Genomic DNA, 25,859 nt, shown 5'->3' with positions numbered 1-25,859 from the left:
TTTGGTTGTTATGAGCGGATATGTGACTTATTGTCGCCTTCCTGCAGCAGTCTGACTATTCTCCTCTGACCACAACAAAACCTCTTCTCCCAGAGAACTGCCACTCTCTCTCTTTTTAGACCATTCCCAGTAAACACTGGAGATGGTTGTTTTGGGCAATCCCAGCAGTCACCTTTCTGTCACCTTGGCCATGTCTACATGCCTAAATGCACCGAGTCAATGACATGTAATCAGCTGTTTGTTTACACTGCAGAGGAGCTAAACAGGTGTACCTAATAAAGTGACTGATACGTGTATTTTAATCATTTGCACTCTCCCAGTAGAAACCTTCAGTCAACACGATGTCTTACAAAATAAGAAATATTATTCCAATTATTTCAGTAAAGAAGGAAATGCTTCCTTCTTTTTTTGTAATCGATTACATTTGAATTTTAACCAATTTAGTTGACAGAAGTTTGTTTTTTGAAGAGTATAAACACATTTGTAAATTGTGTATTATTACTTGATGCACTCGTTTGCCCATTACAGTCACAGTTTAGTCGCCCATGGTTGATTTGTTTTCCTTTATGTTGTTTTATTTGATGAAGGGATTATAAAAACCACAAAGTTCTCCTTCCAGGTGACGATAAGAAAGGTGTGAAGCAGACAATGAGGTACAATCTCTGACACTTTTATTTTGGAACTATTTTTCCAGCCAAGACCGGAACTGAAGGAGACGATTGAATCCAGACTCTGACTTTGAATAATGACATCAGCTGCATTTAGACTGATTCCACGTAAGCCTGACTTTAACGACGCAGCTCTGTCAGCCACTGCAGGTACAGGATAAGAGATCCAGTGTTGTTTATTGCAGGAGCCCCCCTGGCAGGGACAAGACTGTCTGAGGTTAATCCTGGTTGAAATGTTTGCGTTTGTTTTCTGTCTCATTTTCATCGTACACTGAAAAAATTGAGCTCCATCTGCTGGCAGGCTGAGGTCCTTTGAGGTGTGCAGGACATTACTGAGGAGCGCTGTGGTGGTTTCTGTAGGCTTTTATGTGGCTGTCTGCCACGGAGGGGCAGGAAACGGCTTACAGTTAATGAGGGTCAGCTCTGACAGAGGAGGTGAGTGAGAGGAGGATGTTAGCCAAGCTAATGTCCATTATGGACCGCACCTCTCACCCCCTGGACGGGACCGTGGAGCTCAGCTCCTTCATCCCAGCAGCAGTCAGGCTGAGCTTTATGCACACAGGAGGTATATTTTTTACTGCCACACTTTATATGAATTTTGTCATATATAGTAACCACTCTGTTGTACACACTATTTATTTCTAACATGTCTCTTATTCACTTTTCTCCATTAAAATGAACGTTTTACACTTTAGCTCTGGGGGAAAATGACGTCTAATCACAGGTCGTGAAGTCAGTATTTTAGGCATAAATCTTTTATTTTGTACCTCCCACCCCGTTAATGGCTCAGTCTAAATCCAGGCGCCACGTGACACCGCTCCGTTACTCAGACCTGACTCTCCTGCCAGCACGTGGGGGTTTCTGGAAGGGAAGAAACCATCGCATCAAACCACCGTTGCCATAACAACGGCTCTATACCTCTCCCTCCTCCTCTTCGTTCTCCATCCCTCTGCTGCTGCAATGCATAATACCCTCCTCCTCCTCCATGCACCTCCCCCCCAGCCTTCACCCATCCCAAAGACTGATTAACGTCGCATCCTTGCGCTGACACGTCACGTAATTTCTGGAGCTCTGTGTGTGTGTTTGTGTGTCCTCACTCAGGAATGTGAAGCTCTGCTCGTTCTTAAAGGTCGAAAAGAAGATTTTCTCCCCTTGTGTGATCGTGAAATCTCTCCGATGTGGGAGAGAGACCATCTCTAACCTGTCAGTAGAAGGAGGCGCTTCGAGGAACTCAGGAAGCAGCGCAGGTTTTTCTTTTTACAGGTAAACGGGACTACGTTAGATTCACAGGGAGAACAGACGGCCAGGAGGGCGCTGACGGTTTGGGTCCGACAGATTCGCGCTGTGAGACCGGAGGTGAGTTTAAAGACGGCTGCACTGCTGGAACGCACAGCGGGAAACGCGCACTTTTCCCAGAAACGCGCGGGATCACCGCCCGGTGCGTGCCACCTGTGCAGCTCATGCGCAGACAGCAGCCAAACCACGCATATGTGCGCGCACAGCGGGTGATTTCATAAGAGGGAAAACACAACACTCTTCCCCGAAAGGTTCTGCAGACAGCAGTAACTCCGAGAGACGCGATACTGAGTCTTCCAAAGCCAAAGAGAGGCGCACGCTTCCCACTGCTTCCACTTGGCCCAGCCGAGCTCCGCTCCTCCGTTTTTAAACTCAGGTTGCCCACGAGGACAAAGTCAGCTCGGTGTTTCTCGTGGATTCATGAATGCAACATTTTGACAGGCTCTCGAGCTGCGCAGTCATCACCAGCTCTCACAAACTTCACGTCTTCCATTTCCAGCACTGTTTCCATCATCCCCCACCAGCTGAGCGTCAAACACCGGGCTTCCATTGGCTCTTACATTGTGTGGCGCATGCAGTGTCAATAAGGAGACCCGAGGGTGTGCCGCGGAATATAAATAGTTGAACAAAGAGGCCGAAACCTGAGACCTGGTCTAATTCTTCCCTCTGGTAACTCTAGATGCTCAAACACTGAGAGGCGCACGAACAAACTGCTGCTGATGTGAGCTGTTGTTGAACGAGGAGCAGAGCAAGAGGAGGACCCACCCACACCACCCACCCCTCAGATAAACAGGAGGCGACTTTTAGTCACAGTTGGGACGTCTTTGGTGTGTTTATGCTCTGAGGGTTTCCAGATCTGTCCTGTCTGTGTATGTGTGTGTCTGTGTGTACACTGTTGAGAGACGCCACCACCCCTCTGTCCTCTGTCAGGATGTCCGCGGTGAAGGAGCTGCTGCTGCTGCTGCCTCTGGTCCTCCTGCCACTTGAAGGTGAGTGGTGACCTCGATGCTTTCTGTTGAGATGTTTTCTGTTCTCTGCGTGCGTCCGACTGTTTGTTGTTCCACCGTGGAGCCAAACGCCCAGCTGTTCAAAATTTGAAATGACATGAGGCCAGGTGGCGGCTTTAAAATGCCGAGCGCAAACGCACTCACACATACCGACGCAGCATCTGGTGTGTATCTTAAAAGTCAGTGTGTGCCTGTGTTCACAGAGTGGAGCGTCCATTAATGACTGCTTTTCATTATTTATTAACATGCCCATGACGTTTGGTTAATCGTTGTGAAATGGATGTCGTCCAGTTTTACGTCGATAAACAGACCGAAGCTACAAACAGGCTGGAGAAGCTGGAGTCAGCGAGGATAACGTAAACAATTAAATGATCGATTAACTGGCAAAGATCAGTAACAGTGATGAGCTCCTGCAGAGCGTCCTGCTCTCTGAAGGTGAAGCTTGTTTTATTAATTGTATGGAAACCAGGTTTAAAACTGGACTTGATCCTTTTGTTTGGTTTTAAGGTGCAAGGGTCCCATTAGGTTATTATAAGAGTAATTCATTTTGAATGTTGTCTCAGCAAACACTGAAACTGTTGGGTCTTGATTAGAAACTGGGATAAAGATCAAAGTTGTGTTCAAGACATAGCTTTTCTGTCCTTCTGGGAATTGTTTTAGGTCGTTCTTTTAAGGACTCGGAACAAAAAGCAAACCAAACATCAAAAGCTCTGGAAAAGATGAGCCAAATCAAACTAGAACTGATGCCTTTTGCATGCAGCACATAATGAGACAGAATTCACACAAAGATAAATGTTGCTCGCACAAACACGGCAGGCGCTCGGTACCATTAGTCTGCGTGGGTGGAGTGAATGTTGTGTCCAAATCATCTTCTAACCAGATAAGTTGTCAATCAAATCTTGTATCACATCGAACAAAGACGTGTGTTTGCTCTGTAACCAACAGTCTGACTGGTTACTGTTGAAACAACAACATCTGTCCATCTTTTGTGCAGTTTTTGCTGTTGAAACATAACGAGGGGGATAAACTCATGGCGTCTGCCATGTTTGCTAGCATCTGCACCTTCTGCCAATTTAGAGTCACCAGGTAACCTAACATGTCAGGTACGAGGTGCACAAAGAACAAAGACCTCAGGCTGTCACTCGATGAAGCGTCGAGCCAGCGATGGACAAACCAGCATGTTTCTATGTTTTGCAGTTAAACAGTTAATCATTCAAACCTAAGACTAAAATTTACATTCTACCCAATTTTAAATATGAACCGTTTTTGCTCTCCAAAACACACAGAGAGAAATGGACTATCACCGTCCCCTGTTTTGCTGATGGAGTCCATCATTCATGCTTTTGTACACGCACTCTCAGACAGCTCAGCCTGCCAGCATCACGCTGCATGCAGGTGTGTGATTTGAGGGGTTTTTGAAGTCGAGCACTCGGGTGAAAACATCATCCTTTGACTCGAACCAGCTCCATCTGCTCCTTCTGGATCCTTTCAGATATCACGACTCACTTTCTTACCTTCACAGGAATCTGGTTACCGACATTTATTTATTTAAAGCAGGAGAAACACCTTCCACTGATGTGCGAAAATAGCCCGAACCTCGCTATCCATCACATTTTAATTACTGCCAGTCTCATGAAACCTGCAGGCGTTTGAAAATGTTTCTAAATGTAAAGCCATCAATTCATATATATAAACATAACAGTATGCAATTGAAATCAGTATTGACCATAAAAACAAAGCATGCCTAACCAAGAGTGTTCTTTGATGAATTTCTTCAGAAACCTCTACAAAGCATTGAGAGTGAGATTTACTGAGCTCTTATCTCCATCAGCCAGCTGCTCTTTAACTCACACTCAGTCTCCCAGAGCTGCACGTGGACGCGTTAACACGGCTTCATCCGCCCAAAAGTGAACACATGTCAGAGCTGCAGGAAAGCGATCTGGGCAAAGTACTAAGGTTACACAACGTCTGTCAGCGGGATGGACGGTTGGTTGTGGGCCGGTGGGTTAGTTAAAGGTTAAGAGTCAGCTTCTACATCTGGAGCTGGAGAGATAGAAGGCGAAGCACCACACTGGATGGAAACTGACAAAGAGGAACAGAAGAGAGTATGAGATTATGAGCAGTTTGAGAATTTCTAACCCCCCCCCAAACAAAAACACATTTTATTTGATGTTTTTAAATCCACCCAAAAACTGACTTTAGCTCACAGAAAAAAGGTACCCTGTATCTGATGACAAAATAATGATTAAAAAATGGCTTCAGTATTTATGTAATATTTCTTCGTTTTGAAAAAAAGCCTGCTTGATATTTCACACGTATTTTGCTTTTTATTTACAGATTTTAAGATTTACATCTTTATTTATCTTTATATTTATTTATATAATTTTCTTTTTTTAATTGACATTTTAGAATTACTATACAATACCATCAACTTTAGCTATCTGTCAGTACATACATGTTTTTCTTTTTTTTTCTATATTTAAACAACTAAAATATCCATACAATAAGAATGAAAGAAAAAGAAGCAAAACAGGAAACAACAAACAAAATAAATAAAAAATACATAAGGAAAATGAAAAAGGAAAGAAAAATAAATAAATAAATGTAGTATTTATTTATATAATTTTCAGTGTTAGTGCAGACAGTGGTTGGGTTTCACATAATCGTCTTAGAAAAAGGCCGACTGTGAGTAAAGTTGGTGCTGTAATTGTTCCAAACTGAATGGTACTGACCATGAAAAACGACATAACTCAAAGAAGAGGTGTCTCTCAAGGTGCCGTACTTGGTCCTCTGAATTTTTTATTTTTTTTTGTTGATTTCTTTTTTGATAGGATAAAAATTGTGAGACTTCTTTGTTTCTTTTGTGCTGTCATGTTTATATTGTTACGATGGTGCTCATATTTAAGTTTCAAATAACGAGGTCAGTGTATGAAACATACATAAACGTGCTGTGACTTTTTTTACTCCTGGGTCTGTGTGATATCATAGAGACCTGATATCCTGACATCAGACACAGATGCCCCGCCCACCTGCTGTGGGACAGCCAGTCAGGTGACAGTTGGCTTAAACGGGATGAGCCAAAGGAGCTTGTTTTACGAACATAATAAACTGAATAACGAACTTATTTTGAACTGTGAATCATGCAAAGCTGCCTGTGTAGCGCAGATCTGGGAATGAGGAGAATTGTTTCTGTTTGTCACAACCACGATCCTCTCTGCTGGTAAAAAGTCGAATGTTTGTCACATCGTTCATTTCAGATAGTGGGAAAAAACAATCGATCTGATAACAAGCTGCGGTTTTTAAAAAGCTACGACAATCATTTGACAGCACTGTGTGAGATTCCCTTTCAAGCCTGACCTGAACCGTATTAAAACTCTGCGTCCAAAGTTGTAACACGGCAGAGTCCTTTAGTCTGCGAATGGCTTGTTTCAATAACGGCTCCATCGCCATTACATCAGTTCACTCCATCCTCGGCATCACTAAGGAAGATTACATTACAGAGGAGCTCATAGCTTTGCCAGATAAGCTAATTATGAGTACTCTAGAGCTGCAGTGCACTAAACCTTTAAAAAGCAGCAAACATGATTTATGTACGGCACTTATACAAAAACATGAGATGAACCGGTTTTCCAAGCATCTTTGTCAGGTGAGAAAATCTAAAAATAATCACCGTCTGTCCTCTTCACAAACCATTCTTCCTCTGCGTGTGCACTTTCAGCCAGTTAAAATGTATTCCACTACAGATTACAGAATACATGCCCCAAAATGTATTCTGTAACGTATTTCATTACGTTACTCAATGACAGTAACGTATTCTGAATACTTTGGATTACTTAATATATTATCATGCTGTTTACAACTACATGAATGTACTATTGCTGTGATTTATTACTGTTACTGAAGGTCCGCGGCTCCGAACCGTAGTAAAGGGACCTCTGGCTAATACGGTGGGTTCTGTGTCGGCTCGTAGCCGAAAACTAGCTTTACTTTGTTGTCTGGGTCAACTTTGCTAGCAGAGACAGAGAGAGGCGTTGAAAGGCTGCTCCAACAGAACTTATTGTTTTTGGAGGAAAACACGAACACGGTGTACAGTCGAGTCTTAATAGCTTACTTACAACTGGGCTCGTCAGGCTCTCTTCTTGGCTGCAGTGGTTATTATTATATTTACATGCTTCCAGCTCCCGTTTTTGCTCGATGACAGCTCGTACTTTTCCTTTTTCTCCCTCCCTCGCTCACAGACACATAACGTGTACGGCAGTCCATTCTCCCTGCAGCACGGACTACACTGCCCATGATGCTACATTCTTTAGAGCTATACCTGTAGCATTCTGCCTATTAGCTTAGCACAACAACAACAGGCGCTCTCTCACCCAGGAAACACGCAGAGAGAGAGCGTCACCCTGTAACCATGGCAACCGTAACGCTGCCGCCTGGAACAACAGAACGTAGCTGTCAAACAAAACCCAAACAGTCCTGACCCGCCACAATATGAAACAGGGAAGTACCGCCGTGTAATCCATTTATTTCAACAAAGTAACTGTATTCTAAATACCACCTTTTTAAACGGTAACTGTAACAGAATACAGTTACTCATATTTTGTATTTTAAATACGTAACGGCGGTACATGTATTCCGTTACTCCCCAAAACTGCTTTCAGCCCATGATGAAACTACAAAGTTTTGCAGCCCTTTCTTAAGAGGAACTAAATGCGTGGCACCGAAAGCTCAGAGATGCTTGGATCTTGGATGCTGCTGATTGATGTGCTTCATCTGAATGCAACAGGAACAAAGACATGATGTTCGTCTTCTCAGGCTGCAGCTGCCGCTCGCCTTTGATTAGGAAGCAGCTTTGTTTTGATTCTGTTTCAGGCGAGATCCTTTCTAACCCATGAACCTGGAGCGAGAGACTGTGCCACGACCTAATTGTGGACTTCGTGTGTCCCTCTTGATAGTGTCACAAACACGTCACAGGCAGACGCATGCACACCTGAGCCTCTGTTCATCCAGCTGTGTGGAGGTTTGTAATCCCGGTGAGATGCTGTTGCTGCTTTAAAGGGGAAGCTTTGATGGGCTCTGAAGGACGAGGTGACCTTCCACACAGCCTGGAGAGTAAAAACAATCACTGGGAACAGATTTGATCCAATAACGTCTTCGATAATATTGAAGGGAAAGTATTTTGGTTTAGCTTACAGGAAAAAACTGAAGACCTGTTGTAGACATAATTACAGCTGAAGTGAAATCAAAGGATCTCTCTCACTGGAGATGTTTTACAGCAGATATTAAAGCACAAATGTAACTCCCTGGATGTACTGTGTGCAGTGTTGGGGAGTAACGGAATACATGTACCAGTGTTACGTATTTAAAATACAAAATATGAGTAACTGTATTCCGTTACAGTTACTGTTTAAAAAGGTTGTATTCAGAATACAGTTACTTTGTTGAAATAAATGGATTACACGGCGGTATTTTCCTGTTTCATATGTTCAGCTATGCCCTCTCTATTTTTGGTAATTCCAAGCCGGTGGAAACCCAAACAAAACACGCATTAAGAGGCTCTAAAGCGGCCCATGTCACCCCTACTTGCGGCCCGTGGGTGGAGAAATATTTTAAAAAATTATTCAAAAAATATTTAATATGAAGGCAACAGGCAGAGTGTTACAGGCATCGCTCTAAAGAATGTAGCATCATGGGCAGTGTAGTCCGTGCTGCAGGGAGAATGGACTGCCATACCCGTTATGTGTCTGTGAGCGAGGGAGGGAGAAAAAGGAAAAGTACGAGCTGTCATCGAGCAAAAACGGGAGCTGGAAGCATGTAAATATAATAATAACCACTGCAGCCAAGAAGAGAGCCTGACGAGCCCAGTTGTAAGTAAGCTATTAAGACTCGACTGTACACCGTGTTCGTGTTTTCCTCCAAAAACAATAAGTTCTGTTGGAGCAGCCTTTCAAGTAAAGCTAGTTTTCGGCTATGAGCCCGACACAAACCCGACGTATTATTCAGTAGAGCTGCCACGATTAGTCGACTAGTCACGATTAAGTCGACTATTAAAATCATCGACGACTGATTTAATAGTCGACGCATCGTTTGAAGCTTTGTAAGATCCCAAAAGACGCAGGAATAAGTAGTAGGATTTAAGAGTGTAATAACGGACTGAAACAGAAGATGGCAGCACTGCATGTACAAGGATGCCAGCTGCCGTTAAACTCCGAAGAAGAAGAAGAAGCTGTGTCCAGTGTTGCCAACTCCTCAGTAAGGAAAATCGCTATTGGTTGTCCTAAAAGTCGCTAGAAGTCGCTAAATGACGTCATCGCCTAATTTGCATAATTGGTCATGCTAATGTAATTGTAACCTACGCTGCTGGAGAGAGAAATAACATCGTGGACGAGACATAAAGTGAGCAAAAAACGTCCTAAATGCATTTAGAGTTTATTTAGAACTACAAATTAAATTTATTTTAGCAATTATTGTTTTTTTTAATGTCACAATTCCAACCCTGCTCCTTTATCCGGGCTTGGACCGACAAAAGTGACCCGAAATAGGCACTCTGGTGGAGTTACTCTGTGTGTGTGTTTATAAGTAGTTTTAAACCTTGTGATCCACAAAACAGCATAAGAGTAAAAGAAGAACTGACTGTGTTACAGCACCCGCTGCTTGTTGAGAGTAAAAGCGATACGCGCTTTCACGTCTTTTTTTAGCGACTTTTTTAAGAAAAAAAGTCGCTAGGGGATCTGAAAACTCGCTAAATATAGCGACAAAGTCGCTAAGTTGGCAACACTGGCTGTGTCCCAGAATTCATAGCGCAGCCCAGCTCAGTTTCCAACGATGGCGGCAGCTAGTTAGTGTTAATATTACTCTTATTATTCTTTCTGGGTCACAAAATAAACGTTTAACATATTTTCAGGCGAGAATGTAGCTGTGGAAACCTCAAATATCTGCTCAGTTTATCAAGACACCACATATTTTCAAAAGCGCTCCGACGTTTTCGGAGACGTCTGTTACCCACTAGCTCGATAGCTAGCCGGGGGCTAGGCTAACTAGAGCCGTGAGAACACCGGACTCCGGCAAATCGTTTTCAAACCCACCGCCGTCTTTCGCTACTCAGATTAAACATGATATATAAGTCACTTAGATAACTTAAAAATGTTATTGTTTGGCTTTTTTTAGTATTTTATTTGTTCCTGAGTAAATCGGTTTGGCTGAGATTAAAGTTATAGTTTTTACACAGCTGAATAAACGTCAAGCAGACAGCTGATTATCAGTAGTGTGAGATGCTGGAGAATTTACTCCGGTGTCCTGTTATATTTTAGATAGCAAGGAGTTTATTAAACTTCACCGAAACAATCTGTGAACTTCATTAAAATGTAATAAACTATCATCTTGTCTTTATTTTTAGTTAGCACATACCTTAAACACGTAAAGCTGTAAGCTAATGATAGTTATATAAGAGCAGATGCTGCTGGTGCAATAAGATGTACGTTTTACGTCCAATGGATGATGATCTGATTAGTCGACTATCAAAATAATTGTTTGTGGCAGCCCTATTATTCAGAGGTCCCTTTACTACGGTTCGGAGCCACGGACCTGTTTTATATACGCGCGGAATAGTTTTATATACGAGATCGCTGCAAAAAGTGCAGCCTTATCTAATGTCCACCTACTGTTACTCATTTATATTAAGATTTAAACATCTAGTTGGTGTTGGTATGGAGAGTAACCTTCAGTAATAGTAATAAATCATTCAGCAATAGCGCATTCGTGTAGCTGTAAAAAGCATGATAATATATGAAGTAATCCAAAGTATCCAGAATACAGAATACAGAATACGTTACAAAATACAATTTGGGGCATGTAATCTGTAATCTGTAGTGGAATACATTTTAAAAGTAACCTTCCCAACACTGACTGTGTATGGAGGCCCAATACTGCCAATAAATAAATGAAATATTGTCAAATGTGCCAATAATATAATTCATATTACTAACAGTGCTACAACTGAACATCAATAAATACAACATTTATATTTATTTTGTGTCTATTTTTTGTATTATTTTATTTTTGCATTATTTTTAGTTTAACGTTTTCCACTGTGTTCTTTTCAGTGTTTATTTATTTGTTTCTTTTTAACCCTGACCTCTTATTTTCACATTAACAAAATCCAGGTGGTCGAGTCGAATGAATGAACTGCAGTACAGTCGTTATGAAAGGGAAATTATCTGTAATATTGCCAGTAAAGACCTGTGGCTATAAACATGTTAACATTAACATTTTAACATGGGAGTCTGTGAATGACTCGCCGTTAGGAGTCAGCCTCTAGTGAACATAAAAAATAATCTTTTTAAAAATAAAATGTTAAATAAATCTTATATTAAAATTGTTTATTTGTCAAATATCCAAACTGGAAACCCATGAAAAACATTGGAAATGTCATTTATGAAAGAAAAATGTAAATGCTTATTACAGTTTTGTGATTTTTTTAATTAGTCTTTTTTCAGTTTAGTTTCAGCTGGTTTCCATGGTGATCTTGATTGTTTCTGTTTAGTTTTTATTGTTTAAAATTGTTCAGTTTTTTTTCTGAGGTTTTATTTAAAGTGATATATTACAGGACTAAATTTAAGACATAAGACATCCCAGCCAAGTAAAACAAGTTTCATATGTAGTTTTAATTTCTAGCTCAGTTAGCTGTGATAAAAATTCTGTACTGGTTTTGGTAGTTTTGGGGTCTTGTTTTGGTTTTTGAGCGGTTTCATTTAGATTTTGGAAATGGACAGACTCTGCTCTTGCAGAGGAAAACACACGAAGTAAAGCCCTGCCTCTGTGCCATCAAGTGGCGTCTTTGTGGAGTAAAACGAAAGTGATGCTCTCGGAGCTGTGTGTCTTTTTGTTTCCCTTGTTCCAGTAGAAAGTCCCTCACCGGCTCTGTGTCGGGGGAAATGTCACGGATGCTTGGCATTAAACCCGGGTCATGTATGCCCACGGTGTCTGTGGGTGTTGGTAACCCGGCCATGGAAACAGATGTCGTCCTCTCTCATCTCTTTTCCTGTTGCTTATCCAATTCTCTTCTCTTCCTCTTGTGCCCAGTTCAGCAAATAATCTTGATCCTTTCTGTATTTTCTTTAGCCTCCTGTGACATGCTAAGCTAGCTCACCTCACTGGGTGGATGATCTTTTTTGCAGTTAAGTCAGGTTGTTTTTGCTTTGTAGTCCTCAGGAGGCAAACGGCAACTGAAATGAGAGATTAACCAGCCTGTTGGGGGGGAAAAGAAATCTCCTAATCGGCATTTTCTGGAATATCCGTTGCATAATCCTGAACCTCCGTCTGCAGATTATGCAATGGATTTGCATTTTTGATGCTCTGTGTTTGTGCACTGCTGCGGCTGCTGCTCTGAGGAATCGTTGCTCGGGGACTCTGCTGACTGTCTAGTCTGTACTTCGGATGTGAGCTCCTCTTTGTGTCTGCTTGCATGTTCGTCTCGCTGCCTTTTCGCTGCCTCAGCTTTGGACAGTCAGCAACATCCTTGCTCACCTTGCACAGTGTGGCCTCTGACTGTGTCACCCTCCCTCAGGATCAGAGCCTCATGCTGTCTGTGTGCAGCTGGATTTACATCTGCACTGTAAACCTGAATGCATAAAGTAATTACACAAGTATTTTGAGTTCCTGTGACATTTTCTCCCGTTGTGAGGAGTTTCTGATGAACATGCATTGATGGAATAATTTCATGGCACTCATTTCTGTTTCAACATGAACGTGTGTGTCTGATGTCATCAGGTCAGTGGGTGTGGTGATGTTTGCAGCAGCAAAGATTACAAATGTTGGTTAAAATATTCTGCATCACATGTTTATTTAATTAGATTTATAAACGTTAAGATGTTCATATTGTGCTAATCGGTGACAACATGAGTGCAGTGGGTTGACCTGCAAACATTAAACTACCTTCAAGTTCTGCAGTTCAATTCAGTTTTATTTATATAGCACCAAATCACAACAACAGTTGGCCCAACAATCATATGAGCCCCTATGAGCAGCACTTTGGCAACGGTGGGAATGAAAAACTCCCTTTTAACAGGAAGAAACCTCCAGCAGAACCAGGCTCAGGGAGGGGCGGGGCCATCTGCCATGACAGGTTGGGGTGCAGCCTGCACCTGTTGTAGCATAACAAGAGAAAAGCAACAAAGGTCCTGCAAATACTGCAAAAAAGATAAAACTCAATCATCAAAAGTTTAATAGCAGTTTTAATTAATTTATATGTAACTGAGCCTCGTCAGCTTGACTCTGAGTTGAACTTTCTCGGGTTTACAGTGTGGCTCTGCAGCCAGAGCGCTCTCTTCTACCTTCCTCCTGATCTCTGCTGTGGTTAGTTCCTGTTTTAATGTGTCTCTACTGTCTGTATTCCAGGTCTCATGTCTTTTGTCTCATGTCAAACCCTTGTATGTGTCTCTGCACGTCCTCTTCCTGGTGTCTCTTTACTGCCTTCCTGTTTCCTTACTTTGCTTCATGGTAGAATCTGTATCAGGTAAAGTCAGCAGTACACAGACCTGAGTCAAAATGTTGTTGCACATTAATGCTCAGCTGGAAACTCGGTGGAACCTCTTTGTAGAAAGAAATGGCTATCGTTTGATTTGCAGATGCCCCCCTGTGGGATTTCACAGGGGCATTAACTGATGACTGACTCTCATCGACCTCTATTGATGGCGAGGATTAGCCGCGGCGCTGACAGCTGGTGCAGCTTACAGCAGCGTGCAATTAACGCAAACAATCAGATCGCATTTGTAACAGAGACGAGAGCCAATTACAGCAGATATGAATCTGAAAAAATGGGGGAAAAAATGTTTTCTTCTGTCCTCTGAGCGGTGTGTGCAGACGGCGTTTGCCTCAGGCCTGTTTGGTGTTCAGCAGGCTCGCCTCCCAGAAAACCCCCAAACCCCGAGCTTACCCGAGCTCCCGCGCTTTAGAGCAAAGTCATAATTCAACTGTTTCAGATGTTTATAATAACATATGAGAAGAAGGTGCCGAGACTCGAGCAAGTGACGGCAAATGGTGGTAAACGAGTTCACCCAAACCACACTGTATATTTAAAGTGTTATAAACTGTTTATTAAAAATAGACACGGGCACTATTGTGGAGGTACGTAAGGACGACACGAGAGCTCGCCACGTTTTACTCCAACTTTAATCTCGGCTTCAACCAACCGAACTCACAAGGCGGCAAACACCTCCTACAACCCAAAAACATTAGCCCTAGTGATGGGTCGTTCGCGAACGAAATGGCTCTTAGAGCCGGCTCTTTGAAGTGAACGACGCGAGCCAGCTCCTTATTGGGAGCCGTGAGGTTTTTATTTTTTATTTTTTCTTTCTCTCACCCTCTCTCTCGCCCATTTTTCCGCTAAACTCCGCATGCGCGGCCTGTACTTTGCGCTGGGCAGAGGGGGGAGGGGCGTTAGTTACACTCGCAGTAGCACAGGAACAGAGAAAGGTATAGTAATCATCCACTATTTTCAGTTGCAGATGATAAAGGATTCAGAAATCATGTAGGCCCATATGACAGAGAATGTGCATCTTCTTTTTGTTTTAATATTTTAATTTATATTTAATTGTGTTGTGGTTTGCAGTGTTTTGTGTTGTTTCACGTTAAATTGGTTTAAAAGGAAAAAGCTGAAAATTTAAATAGTTAAAAATTTAAAATGTAAATAGTTGTTTTTTGTATTATATGATTTATTTATTACATTTTATGTGGAGTGAATAAATAAAGTATATTTATGGTGGCCCTTAGAGACAAAGCACGTACAAACTCCAAAACGCGTAAAAACTCAGAAGCACTTACGAACTCTGAAACATGTACAAAAGACAACAGAAGTGCTCCAGGATGCTAGGGCGCAGTGTTGAGCTTTTGTTACCTAGTGGCTACACAAGCCAGGAAGTATCAACAACCGGATTTGGTGTGTGGTAGTAACAGGTAAATGAACTTTTTTTTTTTAATTATTTGAATAAATATGAGTGCTTGTCTATAAATACACAAACAATACACACATGCTTTCAATTGTGTAATTTAAGTGATCTGGGTAGCTCTATTTTGGAAGTTCAGTAAACGCTAGAAATGTGTTTTGGAGTTTGTATGTGCTTTGTCTCTAGGGGCCATATATAAATATATATAAATAAAACCACTTTTTTTACATTAGTAATTCCTTTTCTGCATAATTTTATATTATTGTTAATGATTAAATAATTAAAGCAACAAAACAACCTGAAGAGCCGGTTCGGAGCTGAAAGAGCCGGCTCTTTTTAGTGAACCGAGCCGAAAGAGCCGGATCTCTAAAAAGAGCCGGAAATCCCATCACTAATTAGCCCTTCCCTTCTCGCTGGGTGTGAGTGGAGCCCCCTAGTGGTCTGCCACACTATAATTTTTGGAGGGGATGCCAAAAGCGTGCATACTTGTTTGGATAAGAGGGTGGAGCTCTGAATTATGAGCATTCATAAATTACGAGTTTACAACACAAACTCTAATAAAATCAGCTCACAGCTACCAGGTTGAACTAAAATCCAGTTCAACAAATCTTCTGACGTTGTGACGAGTGAACCGGGCGTCAGGACTGACAGCTGCCGCTCTCTCTGAGCTCGCCCATCAGGACGCGCTTTCTGCCCAAAATCAAATACAGCTTGTTTGAATGTGGCACTCATGTAATCACTCATCCCTGCTCTCCAAGTCCTCTGCAATCATTGCCGTCTGGCTCGGGTTCGGCTGTTCTCGGGTCCATCTGGGGGGTTTGTGGTCTGCTTCAGTCTCTTCTTGTAATGCGACAGCTGTCGGCTCAGTAGTGTTTGGGTTTATATTTGTGAAGCCTTAAATTGTGTTTTTAACTCTCTCTTCTCCCCCTTCCTCCCCTTTTTTCCTCTCTGCAGTGCATCATACAGCATTTACCCCTCTCCCCTCCTGCTTCCCCGTCTCCCGTGCTTTTCCTGTAGAAATGGCTGTTAACGACTGATACCTGTGCTAACCTTCTCTTTCTTCCCTCTTTCATGTCTCCCCTTCCACGTCCCTCCGTGTGGTGGCTTTTCGATTGCGTGTTTCTTTTAAACGTCCCAGGAAGTAAAGAAACAGAGCGGCGTTTTTGCGGCTGCTGTTTAATGATTTTTCTGATCAGCGTTGTGTGCTGTGTGTTTCTGTCCTCTCCCTCATTCCCCTCCCCACCATCTTACGATTCAAATCAAACGCTTCCCAGAGGTGAGAGTTGAGAATAGCACAAGATCATTGGTTGAGAGCGATGCTGAGGCCGCAGTGGAAACTGCAAGGTGCAGTGTGAGACAGAAACATTTGGAGTTGCAGGTGTGTAACTCCTGGCCGATGAGAAGTATGTGTCATGATGATGATGGCATATATAGACTCACGCTTCTATATATGGATTTAGCTCAGTTAGCAGTGGCCAGAATGCAAGACAATGGTGTCGCTCACTGCAACCTCTTTATTTCCCCCCAGGTTCAGTTAAAAACACCAGAAGTGAAAATGACGCCAAACAGAGAACCCAAATGACCAAATCGAATCCATCTATGAGCTGAAACAATGAGGGGAAATAAAAAATTGCAAGAAAAAACTTGCATGTAATGAGCATTGGGACCAAGCACGTAAAAGTCAAGTAGCGAGCATTGTTTTCTCGAGTACAGTTTAGACAGTTTGCCTGCAAGTACTGAGAGAAAACACCAAATTCAGCCTTTCCCTCGAGTCACGGGCACACGACAGAGAGGAAGACGGCCACTCACGGCACTTACCTCTGACCCCGTGACCCGCAAACAGGCCGAGAGACAGAGACTAACTGCGTCTCCCTCACCCTGCAGCTCCGCTGTGCCACGGGGCCTGCGTGGAAGTGGACTCGGACACAGAGGCTGTTGTCAACGACGGCTTCAAGCTGGGCTGCATCTACTGTAAGATGAGAGGCGAGGTGGATGCCACGGCCAAAGTCCAATGGTCCTTCAAAGGCTCAGGCGACAGCAACTTCTCAGACGTAAGATTTTAGCACAGAATATGCATGTCATTCACGGTTTCTGAAGCCTCAGTTTTTGGTTGGTGTTTGGTTAACAAGCTGCATCCATAAACTGTGGAGGTGAAATGTGTGGCATGAACATACTGCCTATTCGGTGCTTTCACTTCCTGGATGGTCTGCTAGCACATTTAGGCCCACAGCAGTTGTATTATTTATCAGATGGTTGGATGAGCTGTAGATGCTCTTCAAGCAGGGACCAAATCCTGTCAGTTATGCTTGCATATCCCTAAAATAGCAGAGGTGAAATTTATTTAGCCAGAAATACAGTAAAATGTTCTGAAGCTGGATGTTGGATGTCTCAACACATCATCACAGCAGCCTCTTCTCTTCTGGGAAAAGGATGCCAATGCATTTATCATGAAGCAGAGCAGAGAGATGCATTTTCCATGACAGGTTTTCAGCACCGACTGGAAAATATCTTCTACTTACTTAAGGAGACACAACCAGGCACAGCAAAAGGCCATTACGCCTCATGCATACAGCAGGGAAGATCCCATTAGCCTTGAGCTGCCTTTTAGTTTCAGCATCCATTAATTCACCAGCAAGTGCAGATATGAGATGTAAGCTGCAGCTCAGTCAATATCGGGAAGAGATGTGGAGACCAGATGTCTGTTTCTTTAAACATGCATGAGTCACTGATCAATGGCTCTGAGATTCACAGAGAGTTGGGGGATGGCTGCGTCCACAGCGTTGGAAGATGGTGTGAATGCAGGAGGATGATTTATTCATCAAACAGCCTCTGACTAAGAGCTACCTCGTCAGGCCAGGACTCTGCAGTCTGTTTACACCTACAGGCCAGTGGACACTCTTTCAATGATGAGGATGTAACATCCTGGACAGGGAGGGACGCTGGTTTGAGGGCGGAGTCAAGGAGGCCATTTACGTGAAAAGGGAAAGACCATCTCTGAATGGAGGAGGGGGCGTAACAGTACATCTGTCACCATCTTACATGCTGTGATTGCAGCCATTCCCCAACTCTCTGTGAATGGGACTCATGGTTATTGATCAGTGGTCATGACAATTTGCATATTAAAGGAACTGACCTCACAGCCCAGTGTTCATTCAGTGGTGCTAGCTTCAATCATTGTGCAAATGTACTTTTTATAAGATTGGAAACCTGCAGTCAGACTGAAGAACTCACCTGGATGTCCAGATGAACAGAATCCACTTTCTGGGACTTCCTTACCTGGATGATTGAACATGCATCAAGACATATGAAAGATTGGACTGAGATCATCTGCAGAGGCTTATTTGAAGAGTTTCAGTCAGGTTTCAGAGTTCATCACAGCACAGAAACAGCTTTAGTGAAGGTTACAAATGATCTTCTTCTGGCCTCTGACAGTGGACTCATCTCTGTGCTTGTCCTGCTAGACCTCAGTGCAGCGTTCGAGCTTTATGGAGTTCCACAGGGTTCAGTGCTAGGACCAATTCTGTTTACATTATACATGCTTCCCTTAGGCAGCATCATTAGAAGACATTTACACTGCTATGCAGATGACACCCAGGTTGCACCTGTGTAGTTTATGGATGCAGTTTTCTCATCAGGCTTGTGTTGGGCGATGGACAGAGCAGCACTCTACACTCTCCTTTCAAATATAGCTCCAAAAACCAAAACCTTTAAAATGCAGAGAGTCTTCTGTGTGATGAAATGATTAGAGTGATTTCATGTGAAGCCTGTAATCCAATCCAAGAACAGGTAGAGAAACACACCAGAAGTGTAAAATGATGTCTTTCCCTCCCTCCGCCTCCTCTTCCAGCTGTACATTTATGAAGATGAACGCAGCAAGATCATTGACCCACGTTTCTACGAGCGTCTGGACTGGAACGGCAGCAAACATACCAGGGACCTGCAGGATGGCTCCATCTACATCCTCAACGTGACCTACAATGACACTGGAACCTACAAATGCAAATTTAGCCGGACCCTCAGATACAGCAACTATGCCTACGAAAAGACCAAAGAGAAGAACATCACCATTAATGTGGTTGCACGGAGTAAGCACTGAACTCACAACTGACTCATACTTCCTGTTCTGGTTTCCTAATTTTTACATGAGTTCTGAGATGGGCCTCATTTCTCACACTAACCAGAGTTACTGAACTGGACATGCTGGCTGTGTTAAATGCCATTATCTGGCAGATACGATCACTTGGCGTGTAGTAAACCCGATACAGCACACAGACGTCTGTCTGTGTGCTGTATCGGGTGTCAGTACAACTCTGTTGGTGCATCTTTTTAAGCAAGCTAGTATTTATTAGTATTCATCACTTTCCTCCTCTGGGAGAGAGCAGCACACCCTTCCAAAACAGCAGCCCTGGATGTTGGAAAAGGGCGAGCAACACCCTGTCTCAGTGATGTCACCACTCAGTTCACCGCCAAAGGACAACTTGTGTGTAAATGAGCCACGTCAGCGGCTTTGAACGGGACGCTGGTTTAAAATACGTTGCAGCGTCACATCACAAAGCAACAGTTTCCTTAAAGTGATTCATATTGTAGGTAAAGACCTGCAACCATACAGAAGAAACGGGTATTATTGTTTGTGCTACCAAATCATGGTAAATGGCCTGTATTTGTAAAGCGCTTTACTAGTCCCTAAGGACCCCAAAGCGCTTTACACATCCAGTCATCCACACATTCACACACTGGTGATGGCAGCTACATTGTAGCCACAGCCACCCTGGGGCGCACTGACAGAGGCGAGGCTGCCGGACACTGGCGCCACCGGGCCCTCTGACCACCACCAGTAGGCAACGGGTGAAGTGTCTTGCCCAAGGACACAACGACCGAGACTGTCCAAGCCGGGGCTCGAACCGGCAACCTTCCAATTACAAGACGAACTCCCAACTCTTGAGCCACGATCGCCCCTGAAATCAATTAGATTCTATTTCTTACTGATTTATTTATCACTCAAAATGCATCATGTAATCTAATTTAAAAAACTGATATTGATGATGTAGAAGATGATGATGCACTTAGCTCTACAGGTTAAGCGCATCCTTTATAAATTCCCTTCCCAACAAAGATGAGAGACATGAGCTCCCCAGGGTCCTGATTCGGCCTGGGGGTCTCCTCTCAGTAATGAGGTCAGTCTATGCTTAAGTAAAAGATTATGAGTTAAACACTCATTTTCAGACACTTTTTTTCTTCTCTTGGATCTTTATGATGTCATAGAGGGTCAGGTGGAGTTAAAACAGCTTGTTTCAGATCGAATCAAGACAATTAAAGATTTTGAACTATGTGAAGTTCAGGAAATGATGATTTTAAATCCAGGAGTCGTATCTTTGTAAAACTCGTATTGCATAAACATCCAAATTAACCCTGTGCGTGTCTCTAGTTACCCGGGGAATGGCGTCCATCTTGTCTGAGGTGATGATGTACGTCTCCATCATCGGGCTGCAGTTCTGGCTCTTGGTCGAGATGATTTACTGCTACAGGAAGATCTCTGCAGCAGGAGAGGAAGCTCTGAGAGAGAGCGCGTGAGTACCGCCTAAAGCACACGAGCAGTAGCAGGACGTTGTTTCCAAATCCCGCCGGGCCGTCCAAATGTCCCGACTTCCCACCTTCCGACCTTGTGTTTCCATCCTACTGTTTCAATCTGCTGTTTTCAACATGACATTTTCCTTTTCCTCTCACTGAGCTGACATCTTCTGATTCTTGTTTCTCTCCTTTTTCCTTCTCGCTTTCTTCCAGGGAGGAGTATTTAGCTATAGCATCGGAAAGTAAAGATAATTGTGCAGGTGCACAAGTAGCAGAATAGCACGGGTAGGTCTCGATCTCCGTGAAATCCCATATTTAGTTTCTTTTGTTTGCTTTTTCATTTTAAGAAGATGCAAAAAGGGCAGGTTAGGAGGTCATGCAGTAATCAGATTACATCCAAAAATCACGCAGACACATAAGAACACGTGTAAGTAGTTTTCATGTCAACATACTGGGGCTGCCACAAACGATTATTTTGATAGTCGACTAGTCACCGATTATTTTTGCGATTAGTCGACTAATCAGATCATCATCCATTGGACATAAAACGTACAGCTTATTGCACCAGCAGCATCTGCTCTTATATAACTATCATTAGCTTACAGCTTTAAGTGTTTAAGGTATGTGCTAACTAAAAATAAAGACAAGATGATAGTTTAATAAATTTTAATGAAATTTGCAGATTATTTCGGTGAAGTTTAATAAACTCCTTGCTATCTAAAATATAACAGGACACCGGAGTAAATTCTCAGCATCTCACACTTCTGATAATCAGCTGTCTGCTTGACGTTTATTCAGCTGTGTAAAAACTATAACTTTAATCTCAGCCAAACCGATTTACTCAGGAACAAATAAAATACTAAAAAAAGCCAAACAATAACATTTTTAAGTTATCTAAGTGACTTATATATCATGTTTAACCTGAGTAGCAAAAGACGGCGGTGGGTTTGAAAACGATTAGCCGGGAGTCCGGTGCTCTCACGGCTCTAGTTAGCCTAGCCCCCGGCTAGCTATCGAGCTAGTGGCTAACAGACGTCTCCGAAAACGTCGGAGCGCTTTTGAAAATATGTGGTGTCTTGATAAACTGAGCAGATATTTGAGGTTTACACAGCTACATTCTCGCCTGAAAATATGTTAAATGTTTATTTTGTGACCCAGAAAGAATAATAAGAGTAATATTAAAACTAACTAGCTGCCACCATTGTTGGAAACTGAGCTGGGCTGCGCTATGAATTCTGGGACCAGTGTTGCCAACTCCTCAGTAAGGAAAATCGCTATTGGTTGTCCTAAAAGTCGCTAGAAGTCGCTAAATGACGTCATCACCTAATTTGCATAATTGGTCATGCTAATGTAATTGTAACCTACGCTGCTGGAGAGAGAAATAACATCGTGGACGAGACATAAAGTGAGCAAAAAACGTCCTAAATGCATTTAGAGTTTATTTAGAACTATGAATTAAATTTCTTTTAGCAATTATTGTTTTTTAATGTCACAATTCCAACCCTGCTCCTTTACCCGGGCTTGGACTGGCAAAAGTGACCCGAAATAGGCACTCTGGGAGAGTTACTTTGTGTGTGTGTGTTTATAAGTAGTTTTAAACCTGATCCACAAAACAGCATAAGAGTAAAAGAAGAACTAACTGCGTTACAGCACCCGCTGCTTGTTGAGAGTAAAAGCGATATGCGCTTTCACGTCTTTTTTTAGCGACTTTTTTTTAGAAAGAAAGTCGCTAGGGGATCTGAAAACTCGCTAAATATAGCGACAAAGTCGCTAAGTTGGCAACACTGTCTGGGACACAGCTTCTTCTTCGGGGTTTAACGGCAGCTGGCATCCTTGTACATGCAGTGCTGCCATCTTCTGTTTCAGTCCGGTATTACACTCTTAAATCCTACTACTTATTCCTGCGTCTTTTGTGATCTTACAAAGCTTCAAACGACGCATCGACTATTAAATCAGTCGTCGACGATTTTGATAGTCGACTAATCGTGGCAGCCCTACAACATACAAGTCATACATTTGCAGCAAAGCTCACTGTGGGTCAGGTCTTGCTTTACTTTTCTCATCATTTTACTGAATTCTGATTTTACTTTTACATAAATTAATAATGAAACTGAAAAATTCCAGTAATTATGTGTTTTGAATCAGTCTGGTGACCCCAGGCTTCATCTTACAAGCGCCTCTCGTTAGATAGCTACACTCAGGCGGGAGATCTTCAAAATAACATAATAACATCTTGAGGAACATTTAGAGAGCACTACATGACATTAATACTTTCAGATTTTATGCTGTAAGAACACCTGATCGTGTGCTCACAGCACAGCTCTGTCCAGAAAACCAGCACTGGCAGGTCCACCACTGCTGTGGGCCTGCGGTGTCCTCATATGGAAGCAGGTTCACACTGAGCATGTGCAACAGACACGAAAGAGTCTGCAGACGCCATGGTGACTCTTCTGCTGTCAACACCTGTCACGACTGGGTGTGTCAGCGATGGTCAGGGACAGCGGTCCCCAACCTTTTTTGTGCCATGGACCGGTTTAGGCCCGACAATATTTTCATGCCTTTAAGGTGTCGCGGATAAATACAACCAAATAAAACTAGTACCGGTATCGAAAAAAAGAAGATTTATTCATAACACACGTGAAAAGACCCAGGAAAACAGAGTAAACGATAAAAACGATAACAAAATAACGCTGAAAAACGATAAAAACCCTGAAAACCAGACATTTCACACATGAGCCTCAACTCTCGCGGCCCGGTACCAAACGACTCACGGACCGAGGCCCGGGGGTTGAGGACCGCTGGTCAGGGAGGACCACGCCGACCTCCACCTGTTAGCCGACAGCACCCTGAATGCTGTTAGGTACCATCAGCTGGTGAAGTGGGCGGTGCGTTACTCCTGCGGGACAGTCTTCACTGGCCAGCTTCATGTGGTCATGCAAGCAGATTATTGATGATTGGCGTTGTCACCGGCCAACCCTCAGATTTCCCAGACCTGAATCCATCAGAGGAGCTGTGGAGTTTACATATCAGACCCACAGACCTCATCAGGAGCAGTCAGGAGTGCTGCACACCTCTGAGCCACATCACATTGATGAATTATGTGGGCTTTTTATGGCCCCTGGACCTCATGTTTGAAACCCGTGCTTTAAATTTAGTTTATCAGATGTAAACTGAGCTCACTGCCTCACATCGCTCGACTTACAGTTTTCTTTGTTTTTTAAATCTTCAGTTCGGGGAAACGTTCAAGGCAGCTTCTTTGAGGAGTTGCTCGTCCTCTTGTGTGCCCTCTCCTCCTCTCACCATCCTCTCCACAAGCTGGAAACATGGAACCACAGCGAGGACAAAGATCTTCATGGAAAGTTTTTTTTTTTCTAAAGTGACTTTCTGCAGCAGGATGAAGGACGAACTTTCAGAGGGAACGCACGGATGCATCAGGTCTTTGTAAAGCTGGACAGAGGGAGGGAGTCATGCTGTATATAGGTGTATACGTCTGCACAGAACACATGTAGGGTCTATTATACGCTATGTATTCACTAACTGCATGATTACAAGCTTATCAAGAAATACTTCATCACTCTCCATGTGTTGGTGAGCGTTAAAATCACTGGTTTCCTCTGCAGGTTCACTAAACTGTGGAGCCACATAAAAACTGTTTATCATCCTTATCTATATAACCATGATAATCAGTTTACACCACAAAATAATGTCAAATACAAATATAAGTGCTGGTCTATCTTACGTGCAGCTCACTGTTCATCAGCCGGATCAAGTGTCCAAACACCTTTTTAACCTGCAGCACATGAAACACGACAGCTTCACCTTTACACGCAGCAGGAAGGTGCAAATGTTACCTCACTGTTAGCTCACAGTGGACATATTCTGCTTTTCCTTTTTCTCAGTCATATATACATTCCTACGATGGCGTTCAAACCCTGAACTTTCAGCCCCAGATGAAGCCGTCATCCTCCGCCTCAGAGGCCAAATCCTGTTTTTGTGTCAGGCTGTAAAAATGTTTATTTCTGCTGTAAAGTTTACTGTAGAGTCTACGACTCACTGCTGGAGGCAGGCCCTGGTGGACGTTAGGGGAACTGCAGCTTCTGCAGCTGTTTGCCGTGTGCTGTGGTGGTGCTAGTTACTGCTGCAGACTTTTTGTTTGCACTGGTGAACAAAAGGCATGCAAAGCTATTCCATTTCAGACCAGCAATATAAACGGAGCAGGAATGAGCAGAATAGGTCTACAGCAGCTAGTTTTTAAGGTTTAATATTAGATCCTGTTTTATCTCATGTACGTCACAGGCCAGGTTAAAAAAGCCTGGCAGGCCTTTTCAGCAGATCACCGCCTGTTTAAACTGGCTGTTTGACACGAGGAGGCTCGCTGCTCATTTAAACTTGCCCTTCAAAGCTGTTTACAAGCCTCAGTGCTGAAAAAAAAACTGACTTCCTGTCACAGATCAGAAGCTGATGCCCCTGAGAAAGTGTAACCCTCAGCTGCTGGAAGTTTCCCACTGATGTTTAACTCCACACCAATGTCTTAGTGTCTTTGTAGAAAACTTAAGGGCTCAAACTATTATAAAACTGCCGTGGGCAAATGCACCACAAACCGTGCCCAGTGTGCCTCCCGGAGAGAAGCCAGTGGAAACACAAAAGGGAAAAATGTGAAACATGTTTTTCCTAAAAGCTTTTAAGAAAAACATGTTTCCAGAAAGCCACTAGATGGCAGCTCAACACTGCCAGTCTGCATGTTTACTGCTCGTCTATTGTACAAAAGTAAGTTTCATACTTTGAGAAGAACGAGACACACGTACCTGCATGCTGCGTGTTGGAATAATGCAAAGGCGGAAATGTGATGTTTTCTTTTCAGAACAAACACCAAAAGTTTGAGATGCTAAAAAAGAACAAATAAGCGTCCGTGCCCTCCTTTGTAAGCGATGAATACATTTTCCTGCACAAACGAAGGAACCGGCGAAACGAGAAGAAGCCCTCCCCGCTGCGCTGCTCGTGCTTCAGCAAATCAGAATCTGCAGTTTTAGGTGTGGAAATGTTGCTTACTGGAAACAAACTGAAATAAATCAAACTTCTGACACAATAAGCTGTTTGAGGCCTTTACATGTGTGTCGGGTTAATGTGCAGTGATGTCTGTGAATGAAGTTAAACTGAGCTGCAAACACAAATTAGTTTTTAAAGTGAATTCTGTTCAGTGTTGGGGAGTAACGGAATACATGTACCGCCGTTACGTATTTAAAATACAAAATATGAGTAACTGTATTCCGTTACAGTTACCGTTTAAAAAGGTGGTATTTAGAATACAGTTACTTTGTTGAAATAAATGGATTACACGGCGGTACTTCCCTGTTTCATATTGTGGCGGGTCAGGACTGTTT

At 42.9% G+C, this 25,859-nt stretch overlaps 1 protein-coding gene across 1 annotated transcript; it reads left to right on the top strand.

Moving 5' to 3' along the window:
- The first annotated feature begins 1,471 nt into the window (after positions 1-1,471).
- Positions 1,472-24,334, top strand: scn1ba (sodium channel, voltage-gated, type I, beta a). Its single transcript, XM_085178362.1, has 6 exons — positions 1,472-2,953; positions 16,795-16,961; positions 18,758-18,995; positions 20,336-20,477; positions 20,692-20,763; positions 23,708-24,334. The coding sequence occupies exons 1-5, from the start codon at positions 2,836-2,838 to the stop codon at positions 20,756-20,758; spliced, it is 732 nt and encodes a 243-aa protein (XP_085034488.1). The 5' UTR covers positions 1,472-2,835; the 3' UTR covers positions 20,759-20,763; positions 23,708-24,334.
- Positions 24,335-25,859: the final 1,525 nt, after the last annotated feature.

The sequence above is a fragment of the Neolamprologus multifasciatus genome, chromosome 11 (genome assembly GCF_963576455.1).
Source record: "Neolamprologus multifasciatus chromosome 11, fNeoMul1.2, whole genome shotgun sequence".
Classification (NCBI taxonomy): Eukaryota; Metazoa; Chordata; class Actinopteri; order Cichliformes; family Cichlidae; genus Neolamprologus; species Neolamprologus multifasciatus.
Note: the sequence above shows the minus strand (reverse complement) of the source record. Positions and strands in the feature narration are given on the sequence as shown.

Coding starts and splice junctions, on each gene's coding strand:
- scn1ba (XM_085178362.1), top strand. CDS start 2,836: ATGTGTGTGTCTGTGTGTACACTGTTGAGAGACGCCACCACCCCTCTG. Junction 2,954..16,794: donor GGTCCTCCTGCCACTTGAAG/GTGAGTGGTGAC, acceptor CTCACCCTGCAG/CTCCGCTGTGCCACGGGGCC. Junction 20,478..20,691: donor GAAGCTCTGAGAGAGAGCGC/GTGAGTACCGCC, acceptor GCTTTCTTCCAG/GGAGGAGTATTTAGCTATAG.